The following is an 18,276-nucleotide window of genomic DNA, read 5'->3' as shown; positions in this document are numbered from 1 at the left end:
CTGGGAAGGCGAGCAGGGCGCGCCAAAGTCTGCTCCTGCTGCGGGCCAGGCCTTTGAAGCAACCTCATATTCGAGGAAACAAACGCAACCGAACAGCGAAAAGCCAGCCACGGAAAAGAACGTTGAAAGGAACCTGACAGCCAACAGCAGCGGACGAGCCGACGCTTTCATCAGGCGACGCGTCCGTTTTCTTTATTGACGCTCCTTGTCTTCCCTTTCCGTCGATGACACGGCCCTGTTCATTTCATCCATTTTGTGGCCACATTGGTCCATTTTGTCTCTCTTCCCAAGCTACTTTCTTCTCTCCCTGCCGCCACTTTTGAGCTTTGTTTAGTTTTTATGTTTTCCTCTGCATCATCGTTGCCACCGAGAACCCTCTCTACCTCGACCTCTTCTTTCTTCCTGTTCTTTTCACACCGACGCCATCGCCATGTCGACGCGCGACTTGCTCTACGGCGGCGACTCCGAGTCGGACGACGACAACTTCAACCCAGCGCCGGCCGACATGTCTGACGAGGAGGGCGACAACGACGGCGACGTTGAGCCCAAGGCTGGCAGCTCCAGCCCGGCACCTCGCCACGGATCCTCGTCACGGCGCGCGGGTGATGACGACGACGAAGATGAAGACGACAGTACTGTGCGGCGACGCCGCCGGCAGGACGATGATGACGAAGAAAACGATGGAAGCAGCGTTAAAGCAGACGGCGACGACGCCAAGGCAGACCCTGGTGCACGGCGGCGATCCGTCGACGACAACGACAACGACGACGAAGACGAAGGCGCGGACGTGAGAGAAAAGAAGCGGAGTCGCAACGACGATGAAGACGAGGAGGATGACGAGGTGGATGAGGAAGAGGACGAGGAAGATGAAGACGAAGACGAGGAAGACGAGGACGATGTCCAGTCATCGGTAAGACATGCTCTGGGCGCAACAAAAGCGGCAGATGACGGAACAAGTAGTACTGACGTGTTTTTTGTCTCCAGAGGCACCGCCGCAAGCGTCATAAGCGCGACAGCCGGGCCGCCTTCTTCGATATCGAAGCCGAGGTCGACGACGAGGACGAGGGCGAGGACGACGAAAAGGAGGGCGAGGAGATAGGAGACTTCATCGACAATGCCCACCCCGACGACGTCGAGGAGCGCGGCCGCATGAACGACGACCGCCGCCACCGCGAGCTCGACCGCCGCCGCGAGCTCGAGCAGAGCCTGGACGCCGAGAAGCAGGCCGAGATCCTGCGCCAGCGCTACGGCAACCGCCGCCCGGCCAAGGGCCTGGGCGACTCTGCCGTCGTGCCGCGCCGCCTGCTCCTGCCGAGCGTCGAGGACCCGAGCATCTGGGCCGTGCGGTGCAAGGAAGGCAAGGAGCGCGAGGTGGTCTTCTCCATCATGAAGCGCATCGAGGAGCGCCTCGGCACCAAGGACGAGCTGGGCATCACGGCGGCGTTTGAGCGCGGCGGCGCGCAGTCCGTCATGAAGGGCTACATTTACGTGGAAGCCCTGCGCCAGACGGACATTATGACGGCGCTCGACGGCATGCTCAACGTGTACCCGCGCAACAACCTGATTCTGGTCGAGATCAAGGACATGCCCGACCTGTTCCGCGTGACCAAGACGCCGACGCTCGAGCCCGGCGCGTGGGTGCGTCTGCGGCGGCCGCTCAAGTACTCGGGCGACCTGGCGCAGGTGCTCGACGTCACCGAGAACGGCCTCGAGGCGCGCGTGCGCTTCATTCCGCGCCTCGACTACGGCGTGCGCGACGAGCAGCTGGCGGCGGTCAAGGGCGGCGCCAACGGCGGTAAGGCGGCGCGGCGGCCCCCCGGCGTGCCCGGCCCGCGCCCGCCGCAGCGGCTGTTCAGCGAGGTCGAGGCGCGCAAGCGCGGGCCCAAGAACATCCTGGGGCACACGCAGCCCAACACGTGGACGTACAACGGCGACTACTTTGAGAACGGCTTCCTGACCAAGGACATCAAGCTCCAGATGCTGGTCGTCAAGGACGTCAACCCGACGCTCGAGGAGGTGACCAAGTTTGCGCTGGGCGCCGAGGACGGCACCGAGAACCTGGACCTCAAGGCGCTCGCCGCCAGTCTCAAGGACAGCAACGCCAACGTGACGTACGTGCCGGGCGACGTCGTCGAGGTCTACGAGGGCGAGCAAAAGGGCGTCATCGGCCGCGCCGCCAACATTGTGGGCGACATTGTCACGATTGACGTGACGGAGGGCGAGCTGCGCGGCACGACAATCGAGGCGCCGACCAAGAGCCTGCGCAAGCGGTTCCGCGCGGGCGACCACGTCAAGGTCATTGGCGGCCGCTTCCGCGACGACGTCGGCATGGTGGTCAAGATTGACGAGGACCGCGTCACGCTGCTGACGGACCAGAGCAACACGGAAATCACCGTCTTCAGCAAGGACCTGCGCGAGGCCAGCGACACGGGCGGCCAGGGCGCGCTGGGCCAGTACTCGCTGCTGGACCTCGTGCAGCTGGACCTGTCGACGGTCGGCTGCATCATCAAGATCGACCGGGAGTCGCTGGTGGCGCTCGACCAGAACGGCGACAAGCGCACGATTATGCCGTCGCAGATTAGCAACTTGCTGCCCAAGAACAAGATGGCGGTGGCGGCGGACCGCAACGGCTCCGAGATCCGCCTCGACGATGTCGTCAAGGAGTACGGCGGCATGCAGCGCCAGGGCAAGATCCTCCACATCCACCGCTCGTACCTGTTTATGCACAGCAACTCGACCACGGAAGATGCCGGCGTGTTTGTCGCGCGCGCCAGCAATGTCAGCACGGTCGCGGCCAAGGGCGGCCGTGTGAGCGCGACGGCCGGCGGGCCTGACCTGAGCACGATGAACCCGGCGCTGAAGCGCAACGGCCGGGGCGGCCCCGGCAGCATGCAGGCGCCGCAGCGCGTCATGGGCCGTGACCGTGCGCTCGGCCAGACGGTGACGATCCGCCGCGGCGGCTACAAGGGCCTGCTGGGCATCGTCAAGGACACGACCGACCTGCACGCGCGCGTGGAGCTGCACACCAAGAGCAAGATCGTGACGGTGCCCAAGGCCGACCTGATTTTCAAGGACAAGTTGACGGGCCGTGCCATTGATATCAACAGCCGCGGTGGCCGGGGCGGTGCCGCGGGCGGCTTCGGTCGCGGCGGCAGCAGCAGAAACGGCTTGCCTGCACCGGCATGGGAGAGCGGCGGGCGTACGCCGGCGGCCGGCGGTCTAGGCGACCGGACGCCGGCCTGGGGCATGGCCAAGGGTAAGTTTCCAAAACACCAAGCTCCTGAATTTTGCTGTACTCGTATAATTACACTGTTGTTCTCGTCACCGGCAGCTAACATGACGACAGCTTCTTCACACACACCGGCATGGAACCGCAACGACGCGGCTGGTGCGCGCACACCCGCTTGGGCCGCCGATGGTTCACGGACGGTCAACCCGTACGACGGCAGCCGGTACGGCTCAGGCTCGCGCACACCTGCCTGGAACTCGGGTGCGAAGACGCCGGCGTATGACGGCTTCGGCCATGGTTCCAAGACACCTGCATGGGGCGGCAGCGGCAGCGGAGGCGGCAGCAGCAGCGATGCATGGGGCTCGGGCTCCAAGACGCCGGCCTACGGTGTGTCCGCACCCACGCCCGGCGCGAGCGGCAACGACTCCTGGGGCTACACACCGGGTGCCAGCGGCTCCGCCGGCGCGGGATACGATGCGCCGACGCCTGGTGCCGGTTTGAGTGCGCCGACACCCGGGGCGCTCAACGCGCCGACGCCCGGTGCCTACAGTGCGCCTACGCCGGGTGCGGCTCTCAGTGCACCGACACCGGGCGGCGGCTGGGCGGGCGGCTGGGGTGCAGACTCGGCGCCCACACCCGCGGCGGGTGCGCCGACGCCCGCTGCTGGGGGCGGCTACTACGGTGCGCCAACGCCGGCCGCATATGGCGGTGCGCCCGAGACGCCGGCTGCAAGCGGCCCGCGGTACGCCGACGACGACTAGAGCGCGTTGCCGGCACGCGAGTGGCCGACGACTGCGTAGCGCATCAGCGCGCGTGGTGGGAGGGTGGAAGGGGACAATAAAATGGGTTTTGGTGAATGGGATAGCGGAACGGAGGATAATGTGGCTTGTATGCTGAGTGGGCGTCTCTACTTTTTTGTTGCGTTTTTTATGTTGTTGGTCTCGCCGCTTTCTTCTTTCTTTACTTTATCTTTTTCTTCTCTTTTTTTGCATCACCTCGTCTTTTTTTTTCCTTGTCTTCTCTCTCAAAGCTCTGGCGTTTATTCATATTGCTTTATTTTTTTACTTATTTACTTGCCCTCTTCGATCAAAAGGGCACGGCGGTGCCGTCTCAAGGAGGAAAAAAAGGAACGGTGCACCAAAATGCATCACGCACCGAAACAACTGAATAGAAAATAGAACTACCTACTCTGTCACAACCTTTCTTTATGCAAATGGCCAATTGTTTGTCCCATTGTATTACGCACTCAGTGTTCCGAATTTCGAAATTTCGTCTTGGCTTTTTTCGTTTGTGGGTTGCTCATTCTTTATGACTGCATTGTTTCTGCTGCCTTCCATCATTTACGCCGGGATTATGTAGTTCTTCACCCCACGTAGGAATACTCTCCTTGAAATGGTAATATATGACGGGCATGCCTCTCTTCAAGTTTTTTTTTTATCTTCTGGTCACACTTCTTTATTCGGTACTCTCTTCCGCACATAAACAACACGAAACCGCGTGCACTCTCGTTCCCTTCCCGTTCCCCATCGACATATCGAGTTTGCTCCGTTTCTTTTTAGCCGGCCATAGTAGGCATCCGTTATCAATAGTATCTGGCGCCCGCGCACTCTTTTGCACCCTTCTTTTTACCCCGGTCCATCTGCCGTGTATTTTATTTACTTATTTTTATTATTATTTGCTCAACACCCGTCCCCATGGCGAAATAAACAAGGCTCTCGCGTGCGTGGCAGACTCTCCATATTCCTTTACGGGTCCACGGAGGATCGTGGAGGCACTGTCCCCTTCAAACCATTTGCAAAAGATTTCAAACCCTTCACACGGTGTCGGAGTCCTTGAAAAGAGGGAGTCGAAAAAAAAGTTGACCATGACTGGGCACAAACCACGACTGGAAAACATGTATCTTATGTCGGACACGTCTTTTTTTTCTGTCTCATTTTCTTTTATATACGTCCGACCTCGAGTCCTGGGGGATGACAGTTAATATAGTCTAGCTCTGGTGAACTGTTGTTTGTCCCATGACGCCGTCCTATCCAGAGTATCCGGCACATAGTGCCTTTTTATTTGCTCCTTTTATTTCATTTTCTTTCCTGGGTCGGCCAAGAGGAGGAAAGCGGCCATAATTCAGCCACCAATATGTAAAATATCCTGGTCACAGCCCGAGCACTCTCTTATCCTCTCGCATCCTCTCATTTAAATATCAGTCCAACCGCACCTCTTGTCCGTCGTTTCCCCTTTCTCTTCTCTGCATCTGACGTCGTCTGGTCGCCGTATCCTCTTTTCTTCTTTTCTCCGCATTTCTTCTCGTCAAGAAGCAGAAGCAGCAACGATGAAGGTCACCGCAGCCCTCGTCCTCCTGGCGTCTGTCGCCGCAGAGGCCCATTGTACGTCAGCACCGTAGGCGCCTGAGACCGGACTTGCAGCTAACATTGCAGATGTTTTCAAAAACACCATCATCGACGGCGTCAAGACCGGCGACTGGGTCAACGTTCGCAAGACGACCAACTTCCAGAGCAACGGGCCCGTCACCGACGTCACCTCGGCCGCCATGACCTGCTACCAGCTGGCCGGCGGCAGCGAGGGCGCCAAGACATACAACGTCACCGCCGGCCAGAAGCTCAGCTACGTCGCCACCACGTCCGTGACGCACCCGGGCCCGCTGTCGTTCTGGATGGCCAAGGCGCCCGAGGGCGAGACTGCGTCGTCCATGACCGGCGCGGGCCCGGTCTGGTTCAAGATCTACCAGGACTACCCGACCGTGGGCACGGCCCTGACGTGGCCGTCGCAGGGCAAGTCCGTGCTGGACGTGACGATTCCCAAGTGCATCCCGAGCGGCGACTATCTGCTGCGGGTCGAGCACATTGGCCTGCACAGCGCAAGTGCCGTGGGCGGCGCGCAGCTGTACATTTCGTGCGCTCAGCTCACGGTGTCGGGCGGCAGCGGGTCGGTGCCGACGGGGCTGCAGTCGATTCCGGGCGTCTACAAGCCGACCGACCCGGGGCTGGTGGTCAACATTTACTACCCGATCCCCACAAACTACAAGCCGCCCGGCCCGGCACCTCTGAAGTGTTAGGGGAGGATTGGACTTGGTTGTTTCTTAAGGAAAGAGACTGTATCTTCATAAGCGAACATCGAATCTAAGTGTATCATTTCCAGTATCATTCAAATATTATTCAATATAATCACGTCAATACACGAGTCAACAGGTAAGGCGTGTAAATTCAAATAAATATCCCACACCGACGTATATAAAAGAAAATGAGACAGAAAAAAAAGACGTGTCCGACATAAGATACATGTTTTCCAGTCGTGGTTTGTGCCCGGTCATGGTCAACTTTTTTTTCGACTCCCTCTTTTTCTTCTTTCTTTTTGCACAGACGGCCCCTCAACCGTCTTGGTCTCTGGTCTTCCTCTCCCGTGCAGGCCTGGGTACTTGCCATTAGTAAAAAAAATCAGTTGGCTCCGTTTTTGTGTGGATTTTGGTTCCCATTCTAAAAAAAAAAACACCAAGTTCGTTTCGTTTTGGTCCACTGTTTGTTGCCTCTTGCCATTTTTTTTTTCTTTCAACAACTGCTTCCAACGCACCGTCCGACTCAACAAAGGCTCCAAAAGCCCGGCGCTTAGCGCTGGGACATGGCCTTGGTGACGAGTCTCTTGAGGGCCAGCTCCTTCTTCTTCAGGTCCTCGGCGGACGAGTCCTCAATCTCGAGCTGGGCCATGGCCTCGCTCAGGGACTGCTCGATCTTGTCCTTCTGGCCGCGCCGCAGCTTCAGCGACAGGGTCGGGTCCGAGACGATGTCCTCGACGCGGCTAATGTACGACTCCAGCTGCTGCTTGGCCTCGAAGCGCTTGCTGAACGCCTCGTCCTTGGTCTTGAACTCCTCGGCCTCGCCAATCATCTTCTCAATCTCCGTCGACGACAGCTTGCCGACCGAGTTGCTGATCGTGATGTTGGCGCTGCGGCCCGACGTCTTCTCCGTGGCCGTCACCTTGAGGATACCGTTGACGTCCACCTCGAAAACGACCTCCAGAGCCGGCTCACCAGCGCGCATCGGCGGGATCGGCGCCAGCGTAAATTCGCCCAGCGACGTGTTGTCCTCGCAATTGACGCGCTCGCCTTGATAGACAGGGAAATTGACTTGTCCCTGGTTGTCTGAGACCGTAGTGAATGACCTTTTGATTTGTAAGCAGTTAGCAACGACGAAAGGAGCTGGGGAATGTCGACAGAATTGCAAAAAACCCAAAATTCGTGATGCTGTGATGCAAAAAAGAAAAGTGGGCCATTTTGGATAAAAGTGGGTCTCATCCGGGGGAATAGGAAAGGCAGGAACTTACCGCTTCTTCAGGGTAGGCACGGTGGTGCCGCGGGGCACGACGGGGGCAAAGATGTTGCCCTCCATGGCGACACCCAGCGACAGGGGGACGACATCGAGCAGCAGCAGGTCGGCGGTGTCGGCCGAGGTGGCCTTGCCCGACAGGATGCCGGCCTGGACGGCGGCGCCGTAGGCGACGGCCTCGTCGGGGTTGATGCTCTTCTCGAGCTTCTTGCCGTTGAAGAAGTCGCTCAGCAGCTTCTGGATGCGGGGGATGCGGGTGGAGCCACCGACCAGGACAATCTCGTCGACGGCGCCCTTCTCGATAGCGGCGTCCTTGAGGACCTGGGCGACGGGGTCGAGGGTGCCCTTGAAGGCGGTGCTGTTCAGCTCCTCGAAGCGGGCGCGGGTGATCTGCAGCGAGAAGTCCTCGCCGTCAAAGAGCGAGTCGATCTCAATGGTGGCCTGGGTGCCGCTGGACAGCGTGCGCTTGGCACGCTCGCACGCCGTGCGCAGACGGCGCAGGGCGCGGGCGTCGTTGCCCAGGTCCTTCTTCGTCTTGCGGGCAAAGTCCTTCTTGCAGTGCTCGAGCAGGTTGGTGTCAAAGTCCTGGCCGCCCAGATGGGTGTCGCCCGCCGTGGCCTTGACGGTGAAGACGCCGCCCTGGATGTTCAGCAGCGAGACATCGAACGTGCCGCCGCCCAGATCGTAGATCAGGACGTTGCGCTCCTTGGCGGACTTGCCCGAGCCCAGACCGTAGGCAATGGCAGCGGCGGTGGGCTCGTTGATGATGCGCAGGACGTTGAGGCCCGCAATGGCACCGGCGTCCTTGGTCGACTGGCGCTGGTTGTCGTTGAAGTAGGCCGGGACCGTGATGACAGCCTTCTCGACCTTCTTGCCGATCTTGACCTCGGCAATCTCCTTCATCTTGGTCAGGACCATGGCCGAGATCTCCTGCGGCGAGAACGTGTGCGTGCTGCCCAGGTACTCGACCTGCACCTTGGGGTTGCCCTCCTCGTCGATGACCTTGAAAGGCCACGACTCAACGTCCTTCTTGACCGTCGGGTCGTCGAATCTCCGGCCGATCAGGCGCCTGAACCAGCGTGTTAGCGGATGTGATGGCAGGACAGCAGTATACCCCACCAACCCGCATCCAGTGTGAACCTACTTGACATCGAAGACCGTGTTGGCCGGGTTCATGGCCGCCTGGTTCTTGGCGGCCTCGCCGATCAGGCGCTCCTCCTCGGTGAAGGAAACGAACGAAGGGGTGGTGAAGCTACCCTGCTCGTTGGCAATGATCTCGACATTGCTGCCCTCGTAGGTGGCAACGCACGAGTAGGTGGTGCCTGTGGAGAGCGAGTTAGATGTGGACGAATGACGACGGAGAGGATGCCTGCCAGCGATATCAACCAAGACGTCGACATCGAGAACGAGGTTGAGGTCGTCGATTACGACGATGGGACAAAAGCGGTGGCGACGACGACAAGAACAAAAAACAACATACCCAGATCGATACCGATCGCACCGTCGTAGACTTCTTCGGCCATCTTGATTTGAGGTTGGGAGGAATTTGGATGAGAAATTCAGTAAGGAAAAAAAGAGAGGTGAAGGGGAGAGAAAGAAGGGAGAAATCAGAAGAGTGAGAAAAAGGGAGGAAGCAACCGAATGAAAAGTTGGACCTGGGGGAGGGGACGGAATTGAGACTTTCTGCTGTTTCTGCTGGGTGCAAAAAGGTGGTTGGCGGAGAGCAGAAACTTTTTTTCTCTGTTGTTTTGGCCTGTTGCCCAGCAAAACCCAATGTCCATTGCCGCCTCCAATTTTTTTTTTTTCTTTTGTCTTTTTGGAGCTAAAGCAGTTTTTTTCTCTGCTTTCTCGTCCCGCAACGTGGGGCAAAAAAATGTTTGAGCGCTGCTGTGCCAGCCCACCCTGACCGCCCACTGGCTTTCTGCCGGTGCTCGGCAGAATAATGTTCCTTCTTAGTTGGGAGAGACGCTGAGGTCCGAATGGCGGGCCATGGGCCGACACGATCCGACGCTGATTGGCTGGCAGGGGTCCTGTCCAGCATGGCAGGAGCGAACGGCTTCACCAGGGTACCACTATTTCAACAGCCGTGTGCCTCACCGCTCTTGACGCGGCGGCACGTGATTGTGCCAAAAGCAGTTCGTAACCTGCATCTCAATCGTGATTCCGGAGTGCTGCACAAATAGTACCACGACGAGCCTTTGTCGGCGTTTGTGAGTGGCTAGAGAACTGATATCTTACAACACGCTGATGATCGTCAAATGGCTTGTCCTGGCATCAACTTTGGGCCGTTGCAATGTGCCTGATTCACAAGTTCATATCACGTGATATCGCGTCACGGCCACACTTCCACCTCGATGACCGCTTCGCCATCTCGTAAACCATTGGTATTTCAAACAGACGCTCTATGCTTGCTGGATACTGATACAATACAAAAAAGAACCGACAGAGGCACCGCCTGGCTGTTCCGGATGCCTACCGAGACTACCTAGATCCATCCTCGCTCTGGCCGGTGGGCGTAATGTCCCGCTTACCAAAGCGGGCGCCCAGACCGCCGATGCCGCCAATGTCGCGGCGGAAAAACTTGCCAATGTTTTTGAGGTTTTCGTTGATGGTGGCCTTTTCAGGGGCCCCGCCGTCTGACGGGCTGGCGACGGTCAGACCATGGCCACTGCCACTGCTGCCGCCAGCGGCGGCGGGCCCGTTGGCCCCGCTGACAATGCCGAGGCCCAGACCGGAGCTGGAACCAGCGTCGCGGGCGGCGTTGAGCAGCTTCTCGCCGAGGCTGGTCGCGTCGAAGCGCGTGGCGGCACCACCCACACCCACAGCCGAGGAGGTGCCAGCGGCGGCAGGAAGAGACGATGCTGCGCCGCCGGCGCCAAAGCCGCCAAAGCCGGACTGGTTCAGCAGGGGCGTCAACAACGCCGAGCTGGCCACGAGCTGGCGGCCGGTGGCGCTGGGGCTGTCGCGGTGGATGACAAAGAGCTCGAGAAGGTGGGGCTGGTCCTGCTTGCGGACGCCCTTGATGTCGAGGATCTTGCGGAAGTTGGAGTCGGAGCGGTCGGCCACGTGGATCAGGTAGGCCTGGACCAGACCCTCGGGCGGCGAGGGCTGGACCTGCAGCGTCTTGAGCAGGGGGTCGACGCGGCCCATGGTGGTGCTGACACGCTTGGCGAAGCTGGCCGAGGCGGCGCTGTGGGTGCCGCCGGCGGACGACGACGCGTGGAAGTGGGCCAGCAGATTCTCAAAGGACTTTGTGAGCGTGTACTTGTCCAGCAGCATCTGCTCGGCGGCGACCTCGGAGACGGGCCGGCACTGGACAATGTTGGTGAGAAACGCCGTCGCCAGCGACTCGACGAGGTGGTCGCAAAAGGCGCGGGCGTACTGGGGCTTGGCGACGACGCCCAGGATGGCCTTGGCGCGCTCGTCGACAATCTTGATGAGCTCGGATACGTAGGAGCTGTGGTCGCTGACGCCCTCCATGCGGCTCCAGTTGGTGTTGCGCATCTCGCGCCACGCGGGCTCGCAGTCGGCCTCGACCTTGCGCACGAGCGCCTGGACGGCGTTGCTGGCGACGCCCAGGAAGGCGTCCGCCTGCGCCGACAGGTCGACGCGGTCGGCCAGCTCGGCGTCGATGCGCTTGCGGATGTTCTCTTCGAGCTGCGTCGTGTTCTTGTTCCAGAAATCCGCCGTGTTCATCACCACCACGACGTCGTGGAGCGGCGCGGCCACGGCCGCGGCGAGCAGGGCCGCATGCTGCTGCTGCTGCTGGTGCGCGGTGGCGGCGGCCGGCGGCGCCTGTGTCGGCAACCGCAGCGCGTGCAGCAGCACCTGCTGGGCGTACTCGTCCAGGTATTTGGACAGGATATTCGACAGGTCCAGAAGCCGCTCGCCCGTGGACAGCTTGGCACACTGGGACAGGGTGACCTTGTAGACGTGGAACAGGTCGAGGGCGGAGGGCGCAATGCTCTCGGGCGTAAACTCTTCGTCGGCAGCGACCAGGCTCTGGCTGCGGTAGCGCGGGATGAGGGCGGCGAGGCTGCGGTCCTGCGAGTCGACCCAGAGGCTCAGATAGGGTTCAAAGGCCGCCGATATCGACCCCATAAACGTCTGCGTGCGCTCGTCGGCGGAGCTCAGGGTGTCGATGCTCGCGCGCGGCTGCTTGTCGCTGGTGGCCGCCGCCGCCGCGAAGCGGCGCTCGAGCCACTGCTCAAAATCAAGGGTTTCTTGAAGGCAGCTCAGCAGCAGGTTGACGTCAATCTTGCCGGCGCCGTCGGGGCGGCGCATGCTCCTCTCCAAGATGCCTTTGAAGTCGTCGCGCGTGCCGTCGCAGAAACTCGAGGCCAGCGTCTCGTTGACGCGCCAGTGCGGCGGGAAGAGCGCGGCGTGCTCCTCCTCGTGGGTGGCAATCATGCGGCGGAACCAGGCGTAGCGGCGTCCAATGTTGTCGAGGTTGCCGGCCTCGTCGTTGCCGCGAAAGACCTGGCGGTACTCGCGCAGCTCGGTGTTCACATACCACGTCACGAGTCGTGCGCGGGCCTGGTCGCCGAGCGCGTCCATGACCAGGCACGCCTCGACGAGCATGCCGCGGCGGGCGCTCACCTCGCCCTTGGTGAAGGCCATCTCAAAGTCCTCGCAGACTTGCTCGAGAAGGTCGCGCTGCAGATCGCCGACGCCGCGGCTCAGCACGGCGATCTGTTCAATGGACCGGTAGCTGTTAAAGTGGCGCATGAGCTGCAGCACGGCCTGCAGGAGGCCGGCGCACTCGCGGTACTGGCGGCTGCGGGCGAGGGTGCGCAGCTGCTCGTAGGCGGTGGTGAGCATCTGCAGGCGCTTAAGGGCGGTCATGGACACGGTGAGGTTGCGTTTTGTGCCGTCGAGGCGCTTGATGTCGGCTGTCATGTGGGTGATGTCCTCTTCGGTCTGGACGGCACGGCGGCGGACGTCCTCGATGCGCGCAAACACCGACGCCAGCTCGGCCTGGGCGGTTTGCATGCGGTCGAGCGACGAGTTCGGCGCGTAAGCCTGGGCCGTTTCGAGCGCGGCGATGGTGCTGGCCAGGTCAGCGTTGTGGGTGCGGAGCCGCCGGGACACGGCCGACAGCGACCCGAGCGTCGACGGGTGGCTGAAGAGCATGTTGAGGTGGTCGGCCGGGTCGTAGTCGGCTGGGGTCAAGAAAAAACAAAAGGTTAGCCCAGCTTGGTACTGGATGAGGTGTGTGGTGGCCGCGCAGCAACTCACCTGCGTCGAGCGACGACGACTCGACCGCTGTGCTTCCGCTCATGGTGGGCGGTTGTTCAGAAAGGGCCCTGGCCCTTCCCCTTCAACTTGAGGCCGCGCCAACTGCCGCTCGCCTGTGATCAAGGCCAGCGTCACTGCTTGGGACTTGGGTGCGTGGAGATTCCGGGCGTCGGGAATGGGGGTAAGGTGCCAGGGGCGACAGGAGGGCAGCAGAAGCCGAGGCCGTCGGATGAATAGGAAGGCGAGTTGTCAGCGATTGCCGGCGTTGCTTGTGTCATAGATACTAGAATGATGCCAGAGTGATGCCAGAATGCGTGGATGTGTTGATGTGTCGTCCGAAGCAGCTGTCTGGAGCTCTTGGACGGGAGGCGCGGATGGCGTACCTACCACAGAAGCCACGACGGTGTTTCGCGCCTGCCGCCAACGGTATGTCCTACTGCTAGAGCTTTAGGGGTGGATGTTGAAACGGGAAGGCGGTGGACCAGAACGCCACAATTCTGGTGGATCACGTGGGCCGGCGGTGTAAGTTATTGACTTCAGTTGACAACTAACAACGACATTATGGCAGGCTTAGTTCGGCTCAGGACACCTGAGGATAATTCATGCGTAGTTAATTTACTTTTTTATTTATCTAGTACTGTGTAGCCACTAATTACCAGCTTATTGCTGTTATTGTTTACGTTTTGAATTTGAATAGTTTATTTTGTGCTGTAATTAAAAAAAAAAATTAAAGATCAATATACATGATGAAAGATAGAAACAACGTGCAACATCGCTGCTGTCTTTCTTAAGTCGCCGTATACAGCAAGAGTCCACAGGATGTTCGCATCCCAGGAATCATTGTACTCTTTTGATGCAGCTCTGCTTGTCCCCAAACGAACAACTAAAAGTTTCCCGTTTAGGAAGTTGTCCTTGGCGGGTATACTCCGACACTAAATCGCTAAATTGCAGCCACCACCAAGTTGTCGACGTCGCTCCTTGTTTTACGTGTCCTGTCTTCACCGTATTTTCATTTATTTTTACTAAAGTAGTCAAAGGGGGCTGGTCCTGGTCCATCCAAGAGCTCTATTCCAGAGAAGAACATGGTCTCCTCTGCAAAGTGAAGAGATAAGAAGACACAGCGGCCTGGGGTGCTTTTCAGTTGAAATTGTTTTGATTTTGTCTCAAACGCCTTTGCTTCTTCCGACTCTTCTTCCGATTCTCCTGTCTTCACCCAGCCGTTTTTTCTCCACACCCACCTCAAACCCACCGCTCAAAGCACAGACGCGCAGACGCGAGGCGCACACAGACGCAAACGCCGTCGACCTGCTGCATCTATTAGCGACAGTAGTCCCTGTAGTGTCCGTAGTCGCTCCAGGGCACAGGCAGACAGCGTTCGTCCTGTGACCATAATTCAAAAGAGCGGTCGAGGTTTGCGCCCGTTGACGTGAGACGGAAAAAGGAAGAAGGCAAAGGCTCTGTGCTCTGAGAGGACAAGGAAGACAAAAGCCCAAGATTGACCCTGTCTGAGACTCTTGTTGCCCGACGTGGTAATTAATCGGCCGTTGAACCAGGCACCGAAAGAAAAGTATTTTCCTGCCAACGCATGTCCTCCGTCACTTTTTATTTTGTTCTTTTTGTTGTTTCTACACCCCTCCCTTTCTCGGCGTCAGGCTTCCCGCTGCACACCATGTACATGCTTGCCTAGGCTGCCTAGGGTCGTAGTAGCAGTTCGTACATCGTAGCTAGCCTCGCTAGCTGGACGGACATTGCGCAGCGCAGAGATGACTGCAGATATGCCCGATCAAGTGTGCAAGCCAGCCTGCCTGCCCATTTATCCCGCGACGCATCCTTTTCTGCAACCTGCCAACGAACCTGGCAAACGAGGGGCGTTTTGTCGGCCCATATCGGCGACTTGCCAACAAAATCAAGCTCCCCCTCCCAACTGGCCACCGCCGATGTGTTGTCAGATTCTCGTTTGTCTGTCGTCGAATGTCTTTCGATCTGCCAAACGGACCCTGGCGCGGTACATAAAATAGAAGAAAAGAAGAAAATCGTCAAGAAAATGGCCACGATCGTAAGATACTGAAAATTCAACGCAACAAAAAACAAGACTTTCCAGTAAGCGATTCGCTGAGCGAGATCCGGTGTCTCGGGGTGCTGGTTGGTTATGGCGTCATCCCGCAGCTGTCATGTCCGCAAGTGGAAAATAGGCAAAGAGGACTGAAAACGAAGAGGAGCAAAAGAGCACATGTATTTGACCAACCACCCAACATAAGGAAATAATGAACGAGAAACCGTAAAAGATAGATGTGCGATAACCCAATCCACCCATCCGTATATGCTCATTGTGCCATGGCTGCTATGCAAAGATATGTAATGCTATGGAGTGTTATGAAACAGAAAGAGAGTGGTCATAATGTCGTTGCAATGTAATGTAGGTACTGTAAAAGACGAATAAATGCAAAAAAAATGCAAAAAATGCAAAAAAAAGGAAACAAATCCAAAAATGCTAATGCTATCCAGTCCAAATGCAACACCGTATGCTCCGTTGTTTGAGATATATACTTTCTTTCGTCCGCCGCTGCGTCACGACCCATGAAGCGTTCGGAAACCCGTCGCAATGAGACTCCGTTTGCTGTCCTTGCTGTCAAACGGGGCGCCCCAGTAAAACATGCCGCCGAGCGACTTTTGCTTGCAAAAGGTGGCCTTGATGCGCACCGTGTCCGGGTTGTCGTAGCTGACAAAGCCGCCGTCGCCGCCCACGCACTGGGCGGCCACGACGCGCTTGTCGACGTGTTCGCGTGTTTGCGGGCGCGGGAGGTCGCGATACTCAAATGTGCCGTCGCTGCCCTCCGGGGCGACGCTGACAAACTTGTGGCCGGGACCCGTGGTGTGGGGCCCGACAAAGGAACGGCCGTACAGGGGCACACCCACGAGGATCTTCTTGGCGGGCATGCCGTTGGCCATGAGGAACTGCACCGACGAGGCGCCCGAGGGCTCGTCCTTGCCGACCGCATACAGCTGCGCATGGTGGCCGGCGCGGGGGGACCAGCTGCCGTAGAGGTCGTAGGCGGCGAGGTTGACGAGGTCGACGCAGTTGGCGATCTGGACGAGGTCGTAGGCGGCCAGGTCGTTGGTGCTGGCGGGCAGCGTGGCCGTCAGGTAGTAGCGGTCTTCGCCAAAGTGCATGCGGATCTGGGCGAGCAGCGACACAAAGTCGGCGGCCTGCTGGGGATCCGACGGAAAGGTCCAGCTGATGTCGATGCCGTCGAGGCCCGAGGCTTCGATCAGGCCGAGGGCAGAGCGGGCAAAGTTGTCTCGTAACACAGGGCTGGCGGCGACGGACGGGTAAAAGGGCGTGGAGGCGTTGCCGCCGACGGAGAGAACGACCTGCAGGTGCGGGTGTTGTTGTTTGAGGTGCAGCAACGAGCCGACAGCGCCGCGTGCGCCGTCACAAGCGACCGTGGCATCAGCCCATTCATCACCCAGCTGGACACGACATTGTCAGTCTTTTTTTTTTTTTTTAGAAAAAAAAGGTAACAAATCAGAAACAAATGCTTCGAAGCCAAGACCTACCATGATATGCCCGGCCTCGGTGACTTTGGCAAAGGCGTAGTAGACCAGGCTGATGCAGCTGTAGTTGAGCTGGGCCGGCGTGTCGCCGTTGTAGACCGCGTAGTTGGGAAAGTAGACGGCGTTGGTGAACATAATGTTCGACCGGCTCGGTCGATGTCTGCGCGACGAGGACATGGTGAACGGTTGGGGAGTCTGACGAAAGAAGGTGGAATCGATGCAAGGTGATGCGTCTTTATCGTATGTATTCGTATGTATTCGTATTTATATTCTAATCAGGTCTTGTATATCCTTGTATCTCACCCAGTCGGTGAGCAGAGATGCAGTCCCCTTACCCGAGGCCGCGGTACGGCAAGGTCTGGAGAGGAAAGGAACGGACGGACAAGGGGCTGTGCCAACACATGGTGGCCGTTGGGGTTGGTGTTTGAGACTAAAAAAAGAGAAACAGGAAATAAAAATACAGGGAAGAGAGAGGAGAAAACGGAGAAAGAGAAAGGAAAGAGTTTAAAACGCAGGAGGAAGAGACGAGGAAATAAAAAACAAACGACAGGGAAGGGTAGGGGTGGATGTTTCGTGGCCGTGGAGGGGTGGGAAGACGGAGAAAAACAAAAAGAGAGAGGAAAAAAGCACTTACACAGGAAATGGCCCGTTCCGGAAATACGAAACAAAGTTGGACGAATGGGACGAGGACACACAGGTACAAACAGCAGGCTGGTAGACAAAAGGCACGAGGACGGCTGGCGGACGAGACGAGACGGTGGAGCCGGGCCTACGTCGCCTCGAGGTGGAGGTACCGAGACGGATCAAAACTAGAGTAAATAAATAATTAAAAGAAACTTTGATTTATGACTTTGTTTTGGTGACCGTCCTTCTGGTGGAGCTTTGGACTTTGGCAATTCGCGTTGTGAGAGATTTCAACAAGTCCGTCATGCGCATTAGGTTGAGTTGAGGGCGAGCTGTCCACTCTCTCCTTTTTTATTTCTGTTTATTGGTTTTATTATTTTCTTTTATTTCCCTTTTTTTGCTCTTTTTTATCGATTTTTATCGATTTTTATCGACTTTTACCCACCATGGTTTGACAGCTTTCAATCCTCGCGTGGCAAACTGCTAAAGGTCGAAAAGTTTGGTTCGGATTGATTTGTTCGGGTTATTCTTATTTTTTCCAGAGTACAGGGACTGAGGAAGACAGGAATTGCTCCATAAAATAGCAACGGTTATCTTTTCTTTCACGCCTGCACGATGCGGCCAACCCACTAACGCGCACCACGTCGTAAACGGGCGGGGTAGTGGGCCCTGCATGTCATTGCGCAGACGGAGCAAAGCAAGAAGAAGGACAGGAAAGACAAAATAAGCAATGCGGCCTAAAAAAAAAAAAAAAAAAAAAAAAAAAGACAAAGAAACCCAAGTCTCTGCTGCATGCACCTCACATGCACGTAACAACGGACAGGCCAGATTGCATGACGACGAGGACACAAACAAATACAACAAAGAGAAGCATAGAAGCATACACGACATGGATGCTACCGTGCCAGCCTTTCCGTCATTTTCCCGCTCTGCGTCTTGGGCTGTCCTCTTATTTTGTGCCTCTTGTCCATGCTTCTTTTTTGTGTCTTTTTTCCGTTCCTTCTCCCTGCCCCCCTTCTGCCTTCTCTGCCCACCTGCCTTCGGCTCGCACGGCCCAAGAACAGGCTGCAGTTGCATTCATTGCCGCCGTCTCGCCGCTTGGCGTCTTGTCCCTCTTCTGTTTGTACAAATACCAACCCGCGGCCGAGACACCGCCTGCCGCATCGTCTGCCGTGGCCAACGTGAATGGGACTTTGACAGGCCGCTCGTGAGCAATGGCCACATGGTGACATGTTGTTGCTTGTAGCTGTTCGCGGGCCTCTGCGGGCCTCTGCGGACCCTTTGCGGCCCCCTTGA

The 18,276-nt window shown here is 57.8% G+C and overlaps 5 protein-coding genes across 5 annotated transcripts; 2 read left to right on the top strand and 3 right to left on the bottom strand.

The window, feature by feature from the left end:
* Positions 1-430: 430 nt before the first annotated feature.
* Positions 431-3,990, top strand: SPSK_10508 (transcription elongation factor SPT5; the record flags this gene model as incomplete). The annotated part of the gene is made up of 2 exons (XM_016736894.1): positions 431-910; positions 985-3,990. 2 exons carry the CDS (start codon positions 431-433, stop codon positions 3,988-3,990), a joined length of 3,486 nt encoding a protein of 1,161 aa, XP_016585071.1.
* Positions 3,991-5,555: 1,565 nt separating this feature from the next.
* Positions 5,556-6,299, top strand: SPSK_03606 (uncharacterized protein; the record flags this gene model as incomplete). Its single annotated transcript, XM_016730443.1, has 2 exons — positions 5,556-5,610; positions 5,662-6,299. 2 exons carry the CDS (start codon positions 5,556-5,558, stop codon positions 6,297-6,299), a joined length of 693 nt encoding a protein of 230 aa, XP_016585070.1.
* A 547-nt stretch (positions 6,300-6,846) lies between these two features.
* On the bottom strand, positions 6,847-9,086 carry SPSK_03121 (heat shock 70kDa protein 1/8; the record flags this gene model as incomplete). Its single annotated transcript, XM_016729962.1, has 4 exons — positions 6,847-7,399; positions 7,562-8,632; positions 8,708-8,885; positions 9,044-9,086. 4 exons carry the CDS (start codon positions 9,084-9,086, stop codon positions 6,847-6,849), a joined length of 1,845 nt encoding a protein of 614 aa, XP_016585069.1.
* Positions 9,087-10,044: 958 nt separating this feature from the next.
* On the bottom strand, positions 10,045-12,844 carry SPSK_03032 (uncharacterized protein; the record flags this gene model as incomplete). Its single annotated transcript, XM_016729876.1, has 2 exons — positions 10,045-12,725; positions 12,802-12,844. 2 exons carry the CDS (start codon positions 12,842-12,844, stop codon positions 10,045-10,047), a joined length of 2,724 nt encoding a protein of 907 aa, XP_016585068.1.
* A 2,525-nt stretch (positions 12,845-15,369) lies between these two features.
* SPSK_03442 (chitinase) lies at positions 15,370-16,533 on the bottom strand (the record flags this gene model as incomplete). Its single annotated transcript, XM_016730280.1, has 2 exons — positions 15,370-16,272; positions 16,360-16,533. The coding sequence occupies 2 exons, from the start codon at positions 16,531-16,533 to the stop codon at positions 15,370-15,372; spliced, it is 1,077 nt and encodes a 358-aa protein (XP_016585067.1).
* Between the last annotated feature and the right edge of the window lie 1,743 nt (positions 16,534-18,276).

Source organism: Sporothrix schenckii (assembly GCF_000961545.1).
Source record: "Sporothrix schenckii 1099-18 chromosome Unknown Cont47, whole genome shotgun sequence".
NCBI lineage: Eukaryota > Fungi > Ascomycota > Sordariomycetes > Ophiostomatales > Ophiostomataceae > Sporothrix > Sporothrix schenckii.
This window is presented reverse-complemented; position numbering and strand designations above follow the sequence as displayed.